This window comes from Gossypium hirsutum, chromosome A05 (genome assembly GCF_007990345.1).
Source record: "Gossypium hirsutum isolate 1008001.06 chromosome A05, Gossypium_hirsutum_v2.1, whole genome shotgun sequence".
NCBI classification, from domain to species: Eukaryota; Viridiplantae; Streptophyta; class Magnoliopsida; order Malvales; family Malvaceae; genus Gossypium; species Gossypium hirsutum.
Window position 1 is genome coordinate 17045985 of NC_053428.1, and position 16163 is coordinate 17062147.

The 16163-nt window shown below is 36.1% G+C and overlaps 3 protein-coding genes across 3 annotated transcripts; all 3 read right to left on the reverse strand.

Moving 5' to 3' along the window:
* Nucleotides 1-299: 299 nt before the first annotated feature.
* On the reverse strand, nucleotides 300-4335 carry LOC107958278 (L-ascorbate oxidase homolog). Its single transcript, XM_016893992.2, has 7 exons — nucleotides 4021-4335; nucleotides 3809-3918; nucleotides 2040-2310; nucleotides 1514-1962; nucleotides 1065-1433; nucleotides 899-977; nucleotides 300-779 (listed from the first exon to the last, which is right to left on the reverse strand). Exons 1-7 carry the CDS (start codon nucleotides 4156-4158, stop codon nucleotides 567-569), a joined length of 1629 nt encoding a protein of 542 aa, XP_016749481.1. The 5' UTR covers nucleotides 4159-4335; the 3' UTR covers nucleotides 300-566.
* Nucleotides 4336-5769: 1434 nt separating this feature from the next.
* LOC107958279 (glucan endo-1,3-beta-glucosidase 1) lies at nucleotides 5770-10247 on the reverse strand. The gene is made up of 4 exons (XM_016893993.2): nucleotides 8475-10247; nucleotides 7072-8382; nucleotides 6107-6134; nucleotides 5770-6008 (listed from the first exon to the last, which is right to left on the reverse strand). The coding sequence occupies exons 1-4, from the start codon at nucleotides 8542-8544 to the stop codon at nucleotides 5849-5851; spliced, it is 1569 nt and encodes a 522-aa protein (XP_016749482.1). The 5' UTR covers nucleotides 8545-10247; the 3' UTR covers nucleotides 5770-5848.
* Nucleotides 10248-12543: 2296 nt separating this feature from the next.
* On the reverse strand, nucleotides 12544-14727 carry LOC107958280 (5'-adenylylsulfate reductase 2, chloroplastic). Its single transcript, XM_016893994.2, has 5 exons — nucleotides 14521-14727; nucleotides 14283-14426; nucleotides 14061-14187; nucleotides 13083-13872; nucleotides 12544-12990 (listed from the first exon to the last, which is right to left on the reverse strand). The coding sequence occupies exons 1-5, from the start codon at nucleotides 14600-14602 to the stop codon at nucleotides 12760-12762; spliced, it is 1374 nt and encodes a 457-aa protein (XP_016749483.1). The 5' UTR covers nucleotides 14603-14727; the 3' UTR covers nucleotides 12544-12759.
* Nucleotides 14728-16163: the final 1436 nt, after the last annotated feature.

Genomic DNA, 16163 nt, shown 5'->3' on the forward strand with positions numbered 1-16163 from the left:
ATTGCGTGCAGTAATTTGGGATAACCATAATCACTACCTTTGTCGAGTATATTCTACCCGCTATAGATAAAAAAATTTAACATCCTATCCTTTTAGTCTCTTTTAAAGGTTGTCGACAAAGAACTGGTATGTACCATTCAATCAATACATTGTTGCTACCATGCAAGCATTTTCTTTTTGCCATTTGTTTCTTCTTACCATTTCAAGAAGGCAATTAAACATCTGCTTGGAACAAGTTTCGTGGCAAAAAGAAGAACAATTAACCTAGAAATGGAAAACAGAAAATGAAAATAAAAGAATATTCAACCCTTTTAATGTTCTCCCAAAAGATAATTGAATCGAAAATCTGAAAGTTGAAGCCTAAACAAAAAAATGTTCTTAGGCATATACAGATTAGACGCTGACAATAATGTCATAGAAACACGAAAATGTTCAAAGCAAACAAAGAATTGACTGAATAGCTCAACTTGAGCTCCGCAGCTAAATAACTTGATTTTGTTCATCATATCATATCATATCCCATGTCACCCCGTCATGACATCGTGGTTCCTTTTCTTGTAGCTAATTTAAAGAGGCCTTGTACGGCGACCTCTGGCCCGACCACATAGAAGAGCATGCTTTGGGATTGGATATTCATCTCTCCATGAATTTGCCGGGGAGTAAACCCTGAGATAAAACTGTTGCCCTAAATATTGTCTGGCCCAGTTCTCTGACCTTATATTCCACATCCCCACGTTGTCCAGAGCCATGTAGATGGCGGTCCATGACCTCGGATACACCTGCAAATGTATTCACTCTAGCATATCAACAAAACAGGCCTTCCAGCTGATGCACCTTAGGTCTCTACAGCTCATCACATTATGGAAACACCTACTATCTATGTATTGCATTTGCATACCTGAGTAGTGCAGCGAGACACTGCGTCTATCAAATTGTAGCTTCTTCTACTATCAGGCGTCCAATGCCCTCCATCCATCCTGATTCATCCAACATCTTGATTAAATAGATTTCGCCATGCATGGAAAATTGAACCTCGTGCATAAATAATATACTGTAATCCTTACCCTACAACAAAGAAGGAATATCCATCTATATGCCATGATTGAACAGTGTTCTCCCAGTTTTGAAATACGATTTCAACATATTCCCGGAAGTCGGCTGCCATGACAGAAGTCTGTAAGTAGGCATTGTTTCCTGAAGGAGGCCGAGTAGGGATGCTTCCGAGATTGAAGACACCGGGAATCTTGAAGTAATCTGCTAGTTTTAACGGGGTATCTGGTGGAACATATGAGACACCATTGACAGCATACCTCTGCTTTCCATTAATATAAGGCGCAGAATTGGCAAGCATGATAGTGCGGCTTGGGGTGATCATTCCGTAGTGGTAGGAGCCTTGGGGATTAGGCCTAGGTCCACTCGCTGTCAGGTTCCAACTGGTAGAAGAAAAAACGTATCAGCTACACGTTTTTAGGTTATCATATGGCTTCTGAAAAGAACGTAATTAATAATGTACCGTATGGATCTCGCCTGCATGAGTGATGGAGCAATTTGGAAAGTGGGAGCCCAAGGAATCGGACCGGAAACTCCCTTTCTCGAATTGCTGTAGTGAAGGATGGCAGTGGTTGTGAGCACACGAGGAGCGAAGCGCGAAGAGGCAACGACATAGTAATCCTGCGGCGCCTGATCGGCGGTGACCAAGAACGAATACGACTGCCCGAGATGGATATCGAAAGAATGGTAGGTATTCTGAAGCGTATGAGATCCTTCTACTTCTATGAGTTTGAGCTTGTGGCTCTGGATCCTGAAGTTAATTGAAGTGGAGATCCCAACATTCGATACCCTGAACCTGTATGTCCTGCCCGGATCAACTGTGAATGTGTATCCATTCCAACCTCGACCATTAATAACAAGTCCATCAGGGAAGGGAAGGCTATGTCCACTCTCCAAGTAACGTCTTAATACCTTAAGAAGCAAAAATAATACGATAAAGAAGGCTCGTGAGATAATAAAAACAGATACACAGATTTGTTAGTTCTTACATAGTGATTTCTCTTATACCAGTCTCCGGCCAGTACAGTGAAATCTCCGGCGGGAGTTGGAAAAGGTACTGGGATCTTAGGGCGGCTCCAGATTCTGATGCTGCCATATCCACCAGCAGCCTTATGGAAAAAAAGTGATGGGAAGTAGAAAAAGGTACCAATCTGGTCTTTTACTTGGAGCACGTAAGTAAAGTTTTTCCCTGGTCGAATTGGACAATTCGTGCCTAACACTCCATCCTGCCATGAGTTTCTCCTCTGCTGCACTCCATTCCTGAAGAAACAATAAAAGCAGGAGATAAAAAATCAAATTTCAGATCAATTGTAGCATCTATATTCTAGAAGCTGTTTCTGTTTATTCCATATTTGATTCCTTTAGTGGATAAATGTACAGTACTAAGTTCCTGCCTGCTAAACTGGACTAGTCCCTATTACTGTATACTATTACCCATATAACAGAATTATGGAAAATAAAGATAAAACATTTGGCATGATCTTTACAATGTGCAAAGACGCCAAGCTTTAATTATGCGTTCAACAGGTACGAATTAAAGCGGGTTGCGTAGTTAAAAGATTTTAACCCATTACGATAACTAGGCCCAAGCCCATCGGCTTATGCTGGTGTGCATAATTATACTCAGGGCTTTTATTTGTTAGTTGGAAGCGCATGCATTAAAATATTTTATCTTATAACTACGCAGACGGCAGACATATACGTTATTTTTATATAAAAACATAAAAACTTTCAAAGTAACATTATTTGGAGTTTTATTAAGTTATGAGACCAACTTAGGTCTCAATTACGATTTGAGTGAAAATAAATAAATAAATATATTTATTAAATATTTATATAAAAATTAAATTAACCCTTAGATGAAATGGTAAAATTAAATATTTAAAGGTGATTAAATTATGGGTTCAAATCTTATAATATTTGAGTTTTTATTAATTTTATATTAAAAAAAAACTTATTATAAAGGATATTTTAATAATTTCTTAAATAAATTTATGTCTGATTAACTGACCTAGATATACTCATTTTTAATGCTTTAGAGATGAATAGTGGCAGACATTAATTATCTTTATCTCATTTGGAGAGAGATGTAAGTATTGAATAGATTATATGGTTGATATAAATATTATTTAATTTTTATTTTTGTTTCATTTATTGTAAGATGATATCTTCAAATATCAATCTCCAAAGGGTACAAAAGAATCAATAGTATCCAGTTATGATTATTAAGGAAAAAAATGACATTCCATATCTAATCAGAATTAAAAAAAAAAAAACCGAAGAAACATAGAAAGTTACAATCCTCACCTAGCTTGCATTATTATCTCATATTCCCATTAAATTCTTAGAGAGCTATTAGTCAGAAAAGTGAGATTTTTAATCATTTAACTATGCTCAGATCATAGCGTTAGAGTTTGTATAGAGATCGCTTATGAGATTGTAAACCAAAATGAGAAAAGTAAGTGAAAAGAAAGAAACTATGCTTTTTGAACCCCGCCATGCACTTCCATACAAAAAGATAAAAGAAATAGGAATATGCTCATTTCCTGAATCACAAAATCAGACCAACATTTTAGTTTCATCAAATAAACCTCGCATTAGTTGATATTTTCCGCTCTTCCTCAAGTGAATAGTTTAGTGCAAAGCAGCACTTCGAGCAAATGTTAAGCTTCCCCAATATTTTACGTCGCATTTTTTAAGGAAGTGGAAGATAAAGTAAAATAAAGAGAAAGTAAGGAAGGAATGTTGGCAAATTTACCAAGAGATGAGGAATGGTACGTTTAAGTAGTTATAAACATGGATAATGAGGTTATCATTAGTAACTGCATCGATCGTAGGCCCTGGAAACTGCCCATTTATTAAGATCCCCTGCATCACAATTGCCACACTCCAACCCATTACTTCAACGAAACAAAATCAAGCCTTTCCCAAATGCCAAAAAGGAAAGAAAGTAATGAAAACCAAAACTACCTTTTGCTTAACGCCAAGAGGGTAAATATCACCGTGCGTGACTTTCAAAGTGAAAAACCTATAAGGGCTTTCTCCATTGACGCCAAGAAACAAAATGCAAGCAATGAAACTATAAACAACAAACTTGCTATCTTGCATTTGCTTTGTCTTTTCTACTTTGAATACAGAAAAGACTGCTTTGTTTTGCAAAATGTTATAGGTGACAGAGATTTAGAAAGAGCGGCTCTTTTAAGGCACCATTCTTGTATCTTTCTCTAAATCTGTCTTTTGCTTCTATGGAGGGGAGGCAGAAAAAAGAGTTATGTGTTTCTTTCGTATGCGTATGCAACTGAAAGAACAACAGTTTTTATAAGATTACATATGCATATTTAAGCAGTAGCTGTCAGTTTGTTCCAACTAAATACGGCCGAAACTAGCGAATCACATGGTCCCCGGATTGATCGTGACTATTGCCCTTCACGTGATGTGTAGTCAGACCGGTTGTAGCCGCTTGATGTTTGACTGTGATTTGGTTTTGGTTTGACTTTTAGTTTAGACCTTGAAAACAGAAGAGGAAAACAAATCAAAGCTTGTAATCTTATGCAAAATTTTAAGTAAAGCCTGTCAAAGTCACAAGACAGGGTTCAAACCCCATCACGTGCAAGCTTGGAATCACCTAAACATCATGTGACCCTGTCCTTTTTTTTTGCGCGGGTGGAATTAATGTATGTTTTATGTCTGTCTGACAATTTTTGAAGTCCCTCTCAAGTTCAAACTTAAATTCTCTTTTTGAAATAACAATGTGCAGCCAACACTTGTACTTGCCTATCCATCTTTTTCGTTTTCGAGAGGCATGGCACAATTAGTAGAGTATGGCCAAAAGAAAGAATCATGGTCAGAATAGTCCTCTTTTGATGGGGCAAATAAAAAACTATGGGACGCCTTAATGCCTAGTAAGCTACCAAATTCAACACAATGCTTCAAAGCAAAGAAAACAGACTCCATGACTGGAGTGAGATTAACGAGAATAGTACCACCATTTCAACAGTTAAAGCCGGTTTAGTTTCCACTTTTACCTCGGGAGTTACAGTTCGGTATGGTACAAGGTTCGGCTGATGTCTCGTCTGCCCCACAAACAGCTACATACGTGCAGAATGGGATCCACAGTGGACTGTCGTGCTTTAAACTAATGCACCGTCCAGTTCCAGTAACAGCAATGTTAGGTAATCAGGTGCCTTTTCATGATGGTAAAAGTTTAAGCTTTTTCTTCTTTTTTAGTAGTGAGAAACACAATACCCTACAGCGACAAACATGATCCAAGGTCGGCGCCGAAAAAGGGTTTATAAAGCTGCTTTCTTTTTTGTGAAAATTGTCCTCATTGACATTATGGGAATCTTGGAAGCGATTACATTGCTGAAACATGAGTAAGCCTACACTCACACAAACTGTTCTGAGATGCTAAGAAACAATGAAGAGTTTTTTTTTTTTTTTAGATTCACTCAAAAAATTCCTTTCTGTTTTAATCAGATTCTATTGATCCTGGCCATCAAAAGTGACTACAATTGATCCATTTCTCCTGCTTGATGATTACATGTTGCAGAATCATCACACTTTCTGCTAACCGTTTATGGTTCACAATCATCACATTGATTACATACAATATCAGCTCTCAAATAGTTATAATCACCATGCTCAATTAACGCATTCATTCAACAATGACTCAGCCTAGTCTGGTCTCATCAGACCATCGTCAAAGATATTCTTTTCACCTTTGCACAAAAAGAGATCATCTTGAATTCAATGCAAAACAATGATACATTTTCAAACAGATATATTTTTATTATCCTCCTCATCGAGTGGTAACAAAAGGAATGAGTAACAAAATACAGAATACTACAGTAGTTGCACTTATTTGGCTGCCGTGGAAAGTGTTGAATTTTAACCTTTCAGCTGCACCACTTACTTCCGTTGAGTTTAAAACCGTTCTCGTCTTGTTGCTTACCATCTTACTGCAAACAGAAATTGAAAATTTCAACTACATAATGCTTAACAAAAAAATTTATAAAATCAGGAGTTAAGTGATAAGAATGGCTGATATGTGTCTCACCTTCCTGGAAATACACAACTTCCGTGACCTGCAAATATACCCAACAAATTTAGTAAAGAGAACATCTCAGATTTCTAACACGGTATGAGTAAAATCAGTGCTAAAAAGGAAAATGGAGGAACAATGACCAAGTGATAGACTCCACTTGGACCTGTAAAGCCTTTCATAAGATACAAGGCAGTAATAGAAGGCACAAAGAAAAGACATTTTCTTAGGCAATCTAAACATGAAGATGGGCCAATGGCCTAGCGAGGTAATGTTGGGCAGTGGGGCTCACTAGGAACCAGGGTCCGAACTGAAATCGTAGTTCTCCGCTTGAACAAGAAATTGTTATTCCACACCCTTTTCCACTTTCCAATCACAAACAGAACCCCATGTGACTCTGCCAGGTAGAAACCGTTCTTTCTTAGAAGTGACCTTTTCCCCCAATGAGTATCCCTATATACATGACTTGTAACTTGGAAGGTGGATTATTCCAAAAGCTTTACTTTCTGGCTTCTGCTAACATAGCTTTATATTTTTAAATCAAACAACCTATGGTTAAGAAACTTGTTAGCTGTAAAGATTATTAAGTAGATAAATTAAGCATCATTCTCCCATCACTTTTTGCCTTGGGGTCCTTCGAACTCAAGGCATTCATGGTGCTAGAACTTGGCACTTGATTGGCTAAATACATTGTTCTAGAGTCTAGACTATGGAAAATGCACAATAGTTGGGGACTAAAGCATCTGATTCTTGTGCTAAGGAACTTGATCAAAGGAAAACACACAAAAAAAGACCAACACCGAATGTTAAAAATATCCTCATTTCCAATTTTCATCGAAATTGTTCGATCACAAGATAGAGCTAAGCACTTGGATTACTAACAACTTATCACAGCTACAGCAACAAATTCAACTCCATGGAGAGGCAATGAAAAAGTTACAAAAAATGTTGTTTTATGGAATGGATGTAGTAACACTTACTTGGGTCGGTGGTAGTTATCATTGCCACACCCTTGAAATCACAAGACCCAGACGCTTTCCCTTCCATCTGATAATAGCTATCAAAGGCACAAGAAGCATGGTTCTTCACATTGTTAGGCTGGTAGCAACTCTCCCCTGGTTGAATCTCACTGCAATTTGCCCTCCCAGGACCACAAGCCCAGTCCAATGCTGTCTGCAATGTCTTTGAATCAATCCCATCCATTGCAATACAAAAGGTCTGATTAGTTGTATCATTTGCCAAAAAGGTCCCACTTCCTGATACATGAAGCAAATACACCGGGGTTGAATTCGAATAAAACAATCCCCAATTTGCCTCAGACACTGGAGGTGACCTCAAATCCTCATTGAACAACTCATAAATATACACACTGGAAGTGATTTCCGGATGCAGAGGGGTTCCACTACGGTCTAATACATGCTTAATAAGATTCGAATTATAGGTATCAGCATTGTCTTTAGTAGCATAAGGCTCCTTTGAGTCCCCCTTGGAAGGCCACCCACTCTCAGTAACAAGCACCACAACATCGGTAACATTTAAATTCTTCATAGAAACATATGCAGCATCAATCATAGCATCCAGCACATTAGTGTAATGCAACAAAGTATTAGGATCGACCATTTCTTTAGATGGTGTCAATGGCTTAAACAAGGAATTATCCAAGGGAACCACACCCTTATTCTCCATAAACACATAATAAGGATAAAGATTCATCATTAAAGGCGAGTCAGTTCTTGACAAAAACTGAAGCAAAGGTACCATAACTGAAGTCAAGCTTTGGTTAAAGTAAGCCTGAGAAGGAGGAAAGGTATCAAGAATGATAGAAGCTGCATGTGGGGTTGAAACCTTGATTTGCGTATGCAAATTTGCAGCCACTAAAGCACCGTAAAGAGACTGAATTGCAGGAAGCAGCAAAGGAGCTGAGGACGGTACGGTTGTTAAAACCTCATCTCCAACAGCAATACCGGTGATGAGCGTTTCCGGGTAGTAAGCGACGACGTATCGATCGATCCAAGAAGCAGCAGTGGTGTTGGATGATCCTATTGCCAAAAGCTGGTTATTTGGTACACTGATAATGACCCGGATCTTTGTCTTCGCCAATGCTTTGAGTATGTCTTGATTTGCGTCATAAAGTCGAATGTGCGAAATTTTTTGCACTTGCAAGAATGAAACCAAGTCCGTTGCTGATAGCAGATCTGAGACATCCGTGCCTAAGTTAACACCCACAAACGGTTCTTTATCTTGAACCTGACTTTGCTGCTTGATTTCTTGTACTAAAGTTGATGTCTTTGCTGCAGAGAAGTAAATACTATAAAAATGGAGTCTTTATTGGCTTCTCTAATTTCTAGTAAGCTATTTTCTACTGGGGTTTTTGAGACATTACCTGTTGAAGGAACTGTAAAGCAAGAGCAAATGATGAGAATAAGATAAGTGGTAAGCTTAGAGTTCGCCATTGAAGAGGAGCTTCAGCTTTACTTGTGCATCCTAACATTATCTTGGCAAGATTTCCTTTCTGTTGGTGGCCACTGGATTTACTTATCCTGTGGGATTTATATTTGGCTGTGCTTAGGATTGACTTATGAGGTCTACAAAACAGTAACAAGAAACAAAGAACTAACTTTTATCAAAAGAGATCAACAATTTCTCCTTTGGGTTGGGGGCTTAACTGGGTTTTTTTCTTTGCTTCCCCAAGGAGGTATTTTTTTCTGGTACCATCCATAATTCAATTTCTAGCCGCGCATTTACTATAATACCCCTTGCAGCCGACAACTAAATTTGGGTTTTCTTTTTTTCTTTTTTTCTTTTTTTTTAGATTTTTGCCTCGCACGACCAACGAAAACTTTCTATTTCTCCAAATGGATTGTTTTTGTTTGGTGAGGAATGACTTTGGGAAAAGTGCAAAGGTGATAATGTGATAAGTAATAGGAGAGGAGGGCAACATCGTAAATGGCGTGTGGTGAGTTTTTGAGATGCTTCATGAATACAGGCTGGCGATTTCAGAGAGACGTTGTAGCAGCTCCTCTTTTTAAGTCTTCAGCCGCTTTCAATAGTCTCTTTTACTACTACTCCCACGCTCCACAATTGACACACACGCTCTATTGGCTGATTTGACTAGCGTGCAGCCGCCAGCCGTAGGCGTTTAGCATTCAACCTGGCCAACTTTATGAAAACTGAACTTACTTGTTCCAAGTTCCCTTTCAAAACTAAACTACAGCCACCCAAATGCCCTTTCAAAAGTTCCAAGTTTTATCATATTTCCTTTTAATTTTGCCTCTTCTATTTGCTTAAGCTTCAATTTTACCACCCAACTATGAAGAGGACCACTGGTTGTGACTTGATGATCTGTGACTGATTAGATTAATAGATTTAAGGATACAAAATTCCCTTTCCTAATATCTAAGGATGTTTTCAAGGTTTTATCCAATTGTCTGTCTGTCTGTCATGATTAGAATATTTTGGTATTTTCAGAAGGGGCTCGAATCTGCTTCAGGAATTAATCTTGACTCTTGTATTTTGGCTCTGACCTTCACTTCTAGATTCCAGATGATAGCTACTGTGTTCCCATTCTAGTCATCATCAATGAGATGAGCTTCGACCCTAATGAGCCTAGGTTTGGATGATTTTTTTGTTGTTGTTGTTGCTTGTTTTCTCTACCTATTTGGCGCATGTGTTGTCACAGTCTCACTTTGATAGCGAGGGTTCAAGTTTTAGGTTGCGTTGCGCAGTGACCTTTCTCATGTATGTTGTTGGACCTTTGTTTTTCGTTTCTTCTATAAATAAAGTTTACTAAAGAAGGGTTAATGATCTGAGCCGCCAACTCCATGAAAATGCACGGCTGCCTAAAGTACTATTTGCATAATCGGGGTGTGGGAGAAAATTCCAAACAGTATGAAGGCAATTATTACGTGATGAACATGGAGGATACCGCCAAGTATCAAACAAAAAACAACAGCATCTCTGCTATACCATAACAAGCAACTGGTGAGTCACGAGCATAAACACAGTACCTGCATGGCGTCACATGTTGGGCTCACAATTGTCCACAAATATTATTTGTATTACTATTTTTTTATTCTTTTCGTTATTTGTGTTTGTTTAGGCTTTGATGCTTTATATATCAAGGAATGATAAAATGGTATATAGATGTCTTGATTGTTTTGCATGATGGTGTGGGTTTAGATATTAGATTGTCTGTTTCCAGAATTTTGTTTCTTCATAGAATGGAATGTAAAATGGTGTTCGTGTGTTCAACTAATCATTCTTGATTTAGATATTAATAATTGATTCTGATTTAAATTTTAACATCATTGGAGGAGAAAAAACAGTCTTGATTTTCTCACATTGCCTTGCCTGCCCCTTTTTTCTGATTAATAATTTATTATTCCTGCACAAATGTCGGAATCAAATTTGAAAAAGCAGGAGTGCTTTTTAATCGTACAGAAATATATTTAAAAGGAAAAAAAAAAAAGAAGAGTAAAGTAGTATTTGGTCTATGGCAACTTGTCTTTATTTTTATTTTATTTTTTTCATATTAGTTTCAAATTTTTACATTTTTCCTCGAATTGATTTTTAAGTTATAATGGTATGACACTTTAAAATATTCTTATTTTATTGTTTAAATTCTAAAAAAAATTAAATTGTTAAATTTATTTATATTTTTCTAAATTCTATATAAATTTTTAAATAATAATATAAATAATTTAAAAATATTAAAATAATTAGACATTAATGAAATTCATTTCACGTTTATAAATCAAAATTTCCTTCCAGATTTTTTTAGAAAGCTTAAGATATTGGGCTTTGCAGAGGTTTTGGACTTTTGGGGCCTTAAATAAAAATAAAACTTTTCGAGCAAAGCTGGATTTCTTTTCATTTGGGCCCGAAGCAGATCAAGATAAGCAACAGATTCCCTCGTTCTTGATGTGAAGTTACTGGAAATAGTGGCTTAATTCACGACTTTAACCACGAAGTATACTTAATTTTTTTGTTTTGATATCTAAACTTTCTTTTATTCTTGTTTGATATCTAAACGATCATTCTATGATCTAATTTTTTAATATCGTTTGAAAAATTAGTGGCTAATAAAAACATGCCACCTGACCTTTTTAATTAAAAAATATATATTTATTTATCAATTTTAAATTATAAATAAATAAATAAATATAAATTCCACAAAATATATAATAATAATAAGTATAAAAAAATAAAATTCATTAATTTCATAAAATAATTAAATGTTTTTAACCTAAAAAATCTAGCAGAATTTCTGGGTGTTCTTATCCTGTTCTTTATGTGTGAAAACAGAAGAATCAGTGTCTCGTATATTTTAGTTAACAGTAATCTAAATAAAAACAAATAAAAAATTGTACAATCTCCTTTAATTAAAATTTTGTTTAATTACATTTATTTTAATTAATTTAAAATTCAAATCTTCTTTCTTTTAATATTTCTAACCGAAACCCAAAGTAAAATTAAAAAATTTTTAGATTCCGACATCAATGGCTACCATTAGCTACCATGCTCCACTGCAAGTTGCTGTTCAAATTATTTGAGTACAAATTTCATCACTATTTTTCTTTTCATTTCCAGCATTTGTTTTTTCTAAAAAACATTAAATTTTTGTAAATATATAAATAAATCTCAAAACTTCAACATAAAATTTAAGTGTTTTTCACCATCGGATTGTCTTCAAATTTCAGTATATTCTTTCTTTTATTATAAACTTCTCTTTCACCATTTAGATAGACCAAACAATACCAAAAAAAAAAAAACTCCATCTTGCTTTAGCCAAAATTTGGGTTGATAATTTTATGTTTTTTTTCTTTATAGTTATGAAATGAATATGCATATGTGGTAATGAAGAGGAAAATTTAACTATGGTTGTTTGTATTGAAAAGAAGGATGAAGTAGGGAAGAAGATGAAGAGGAAGAGAGAACATGAAGAACAAATGAAATAAAAAAATATTTTTTATTAATTAAAATTCATTTTAATAAATATATTTTTTTAAGTGAAAAAATTCAAATAATATTCTTTTATGAAAATGTTATTATGTGACATGATCTAATTGGTTGAATTTTTTTTAATATCAGTTAATTTTTTGGACTAAAAATTACCAAATTGAAAAAAAAAACGTAAATATGAAAAAAATTAGGTACAAAAAAAAATGTAAGTACGAAAATGAAAAAATTGATACATTTCCCCCGCGTCTCGTTACATTAGTTAGGACTCTAGCTGCTTTAACGAACTACATGGGAGAGTTTTAGAAACCAATATCTAGAAGCGTCTTGGAAATTTCGGCCTTGTGGAACAAAGGTCAAACACAGTTCTCTAATTCTTGATAATGATTAGTGATTTGCATACCAAACATACTGATATTAAGTTAGGTCTCGTAAAATCAGATTCGTGATCTCGAAATGAAGAGACAATCTAAAAAAAAAACTCACATAGACAGTTTTTAATAAAGAACTCATCAATTTCACACATATATGTCAAAATATGGAACATTGTGTTCAGTATACAAAAACACCCGAGTTCATTATGATGCTACGGGCGATGGAAGCATGACAAACTCCGGGTTCATGAGTTAGTTTATGAGATTGTAAACCAGCATGAATCACCGCTCAAAAGTTGATTTTTTGTTAACTCGACAAATAATTTATGAATCCCTTCATCGGAGGGCATTAACGAAGGCCATCAATGAATCAACATCCCTCTTCTCAGAGGCATACTTTATTGGCTTAGCTGAGTGTTTGGGGAAGAAAAGTATAGTGGGGAAGCTTCCCAACTGCAACTCGTTCTTCGAGTATTCCTTTTGTTCACCATCAGCTCTGAATTTTGCAACCTTCACACCAGAACCTGCCAGCTTCTCAGCCAATTCAAAATACGATGCTTCCATTGCCTGTTTAAAATTCAGACATAGATTCCGTGAGATTACAAGCCAAATGGCAAACGTTTTTCAACTAATTTGTGCACAGTTTGGAGCAGGGTTACCTGGCAAAAAGGGCACCATGGAGCATAGAGCACAACAACCCATGATTCTTTCCGGCTCTCCAATTTTGCCAAATTCTCAATTCCAGTCCTACTCAGTGTGACCAAGCTCTGGCTATTGAAAATGTCACTTTCAGTGGTAGCCACATTTCCATTAACTTGAGCTGCACCGTCTTCTTTCAGGTTCCCTTTATGAAGACCACACTCCTTGGCCTTGGCATCCTCCCACCACCACCTACCTTCCCTCTCATGTTGTCCTGGTAATACTGGTCTCGTGCAAGGCTCGCAACCAATGGATACAAATCCTTGGGCATGCAAAGAATTGACCGGCACATTCATCGCCCGGAGGAAATTCCAAATGTCTTTACCATCAACATTGGCAACCGGGTTCCACTTCACCAAGCTACCATCCCCACCATCCAAACCTTCGAAAACAGGATCCACCTGAACAACAGGAACTTCCGACCTAGTTCCCGGAGACTGATCTTTCCTTTGACCAGTAATCCAGGCACGCAACCCCTTGAGTGCTCTCCTCAAAGGCCTCACTTTCCTAACACGGCAGCATTCTTGGTGCCCATCCTCGTAAAATGAAAACAACCCTTTGCTCCTAACCAAGGCCTGAACTTCAACAGCATCAGGAAACATGTACTCAATACGAATCCCATAATGCTTCTCAACCTCATCAAAGAATCGGTAGGTTTCTGGGTTCAGCCTGCCAGTATCAAGGCTGAACACCCTAAATGGCCTACCAGTCAATTTTGCATACTCAATCAAAGCAACATCCTCCGCTCCACTGCAAAAGGAATAATTAATAAATAAATACATCTCATTACTGATTAACACTCAAAATTACCAGAACAGAAAATGGATCTAGTAATTTTAAAACATTCCATGAAATGCTTTGGCCGTATTAAGTTATTAACATTCAAACTACAATTACTAATTGTTAATGAAGCTAATGAATGTAGAGCTAAGGACTACCTGAAAGCAATAGCGATGTCGTTTCCAAATTTCTCCAGAGCCTTATCCATGATTTCGAGTGGAGAAGCATTGTTAAGTTCTTTGGCCAATTGCTCAAAATCCTCCACCTCAACTTTTTCCGACACTTCTATTAATCCACCATGAATTAATCCCGATCAAACCTTTGTAATCATCATTAAATTAAATTTTCAAAAAAAGAAAAATAAGACTTCGATGTTTTACCAGGAGCAGAGGTGGTTGCAGCATGAGAAAGCATGGAATCGTTCCTCTTTGGCTCCGCATTCACGGGCTTCACTGCGCAACGCTTTTGAGATAGATTCACCGTTGCATGGCGATCCGCTAGCCGAAATGAACCAATTTGCGGAACTGAAACCCCCCAAAAAATAAATAAACAAAAACATCAACAAACATAATTAACCGGAAAAGAGAACATTTAAAAAGAAGACGAAATTAAATGTACTTTTGAGGTCAGAGGAGGCACTTGAACGAGAAAAGCTGGAACCAGAAATTGCAGCCGGGGAAGAGGTAACAGCAAACGCCATTTTCGAAAATTATTACCTTTGTGTATAAAAAAAGAGGGGGAAAAAAAGGAGAAAGACTTTGGGTTTCCTGTGTGTTTCTGAGTTTTCTCTATGTTGAGCGTTGGTGGTGGGGAGAGAAACACAGAGGGTTAAAATGTTAAATAATAGCCTGATTAAAGATAGGGGTACAAGGTTCATTGAACCTAGACGCATTTCTGGATAACATGAGATTGTTTACGTGGATGATTTTGGTTGGATGGAGCTTAATATAAGGTTTCTCATCGCTTGCGTCACGTGGACAGCACCTTAGAGACGTGGTCAATATGGAGAAGGTTAAGTTTGTGTTTGGAGGCTGAAAAAACGGTCCCATTAATTTCTTAGATTCTTCCCTTTTTTTTTTCTTTTATCTTTTCCCTTTTTTTCTGGTTATTCTTTACTATCCTATATTTTATTTTTGGTAAATTCTCAAAATATTTACTTTTATTTAACTCAAATTATGTTTTAATCATTTAGGTCTAAAATGTTACATTTTCATCACTTACATTACATTATTGCAATATTTTAGTCACTAAGCTATTAATTGTCATTAACGGTGTAACAGTCAGTTGACGTGGCACGTTAAATCATCATTTTAAACAAAAATTTTAGGTTAAATTATACAATTGATCCCTATATTTTTTTCGTTTTGAGCATTTTAAAATTTTTCTTTTATGTTCTTTTAACTTTTTTTTCTTTATTTTCCATTCTCTTCTGTTTCTCCTTCTGTTTCCACTCTTAAATTATTTATGTTAGCAATTGACAATGACTGGTTGGTTCGGAAAAGAAATGAACAATGATATAAAGTAACTTCAGATAGCATACTTAGGTGCATGATAGCTGTCGAAACCGTTTTTTTGAAAAGAGAAAATCGACTTTTGAAAATGAAAAGTTGGGAGTCGCCACCAATCGTTTTTAATAGTGTGTGATTGGATCACCTCAAAACACGGTCGTTTTTAAGAAATAAATAAATTTTCCAAAACGACGATTTTGGTCTGCGAAAATAGAAAACCGGTTCGGGAGTCAGTTACGTACGAGGAAGGACTAGCACCTTCGACACGCCCAAAATTAGTACTTGATTGATTATTTAGTGTCTTAATGTCGAAAATTAGAGATTTAGACAGAGTTCAAAACGCGATCCTCCTTTTATTGGCTTTTAAAACATTTAGGTAAGTCAAATGTGTATTAAAGACCATCTCACCTCAAGGTAAAAACATTACATCCAGTACGTTAGGACACAAGATTTTTTACCCTCAATTGTGAGCTTGCCTTTTAAAAGTGCGTTTTAGCCTTAAGAGGATATTCGAATATTCAAAACAAATAAAGAAAGCGAAACCCAGTACGTTAGGGCACGATTCTTCGAATTCTTTAAATACCGAACATTGCTATTATTTTAAAAACAATTGAGAATAAATCTGTGAATAAATTAATTTGGACAATTAAAATTTAAAAAAACGAAAATAATGGTATGTCACATGCAAATAATATTACCATAATAAGCTGAACGATGCATATTAACAATAAAACATAGTGGCAAAAAAAGATT

Coding starts and splice junctions, on each gene's coding strand:
- LOC107958278 (XM_016893992.2), bottom strand. CDS start 4,158: ATGCAAGATAGCAAGTTTGTTGTTTATAGTTTCATTGCTTGCATTTTG. Junction 3,919..4,020: donor CTCTTGGCGTTAAGCAAAAG/GTAGTTTTGGTT, acceptor ATTGTGATGCAG/GGGATCTTAATAAATGGGCA. Junction 978..1,064: donor TATTCCTTCTTTGTTGTAGG/GTAAGGATTACA, acceptor TGGATGAATCAG/GATGGATGGAGGGCATTGGA.
- LOC107958279 (XM_016893993.2), bottom strand. CDS start 8,544: ATGGCGAACTCTAAGCTTACCACTTATCTTATTCTCATCATTTGCTCT. Junction 8,383..8,474: donor CTTTACAGTTCCTTCAACAG/GTAATGTCTCAA, acceptor ACTTCTCTGCAG/CAAAGACATCAACTTTAGTA. Junction 6,135..7,071: donor GATAACTACCACCGACCCAA/GTAAGTGTTACT, acceptor GTATATTTGCAG/GTCACGGAAGTTGTGTATTT.
- LOC107958280 (XM_016893994.2), bottom strand. CDS start 14,602: ATGGCGTTTGCTGTTACCTCTTCCCCGGCTGCAATTTCTGGTTCCAGC. Junction 14,188..14,282: donor TGCAACCACCTCTGCTCCTG/GTAAAACATCGA, acceptor GTGGATTAATAG/AAGTGTCGGAAAAAGTTGAG. Junction 12,991..13,082: donor CATGGTGCCCTTTTTGCCAG/GTAACCCTGCTC, acceptor AATTTTAAACAG/GCAATGGAAGCATCGTATTT.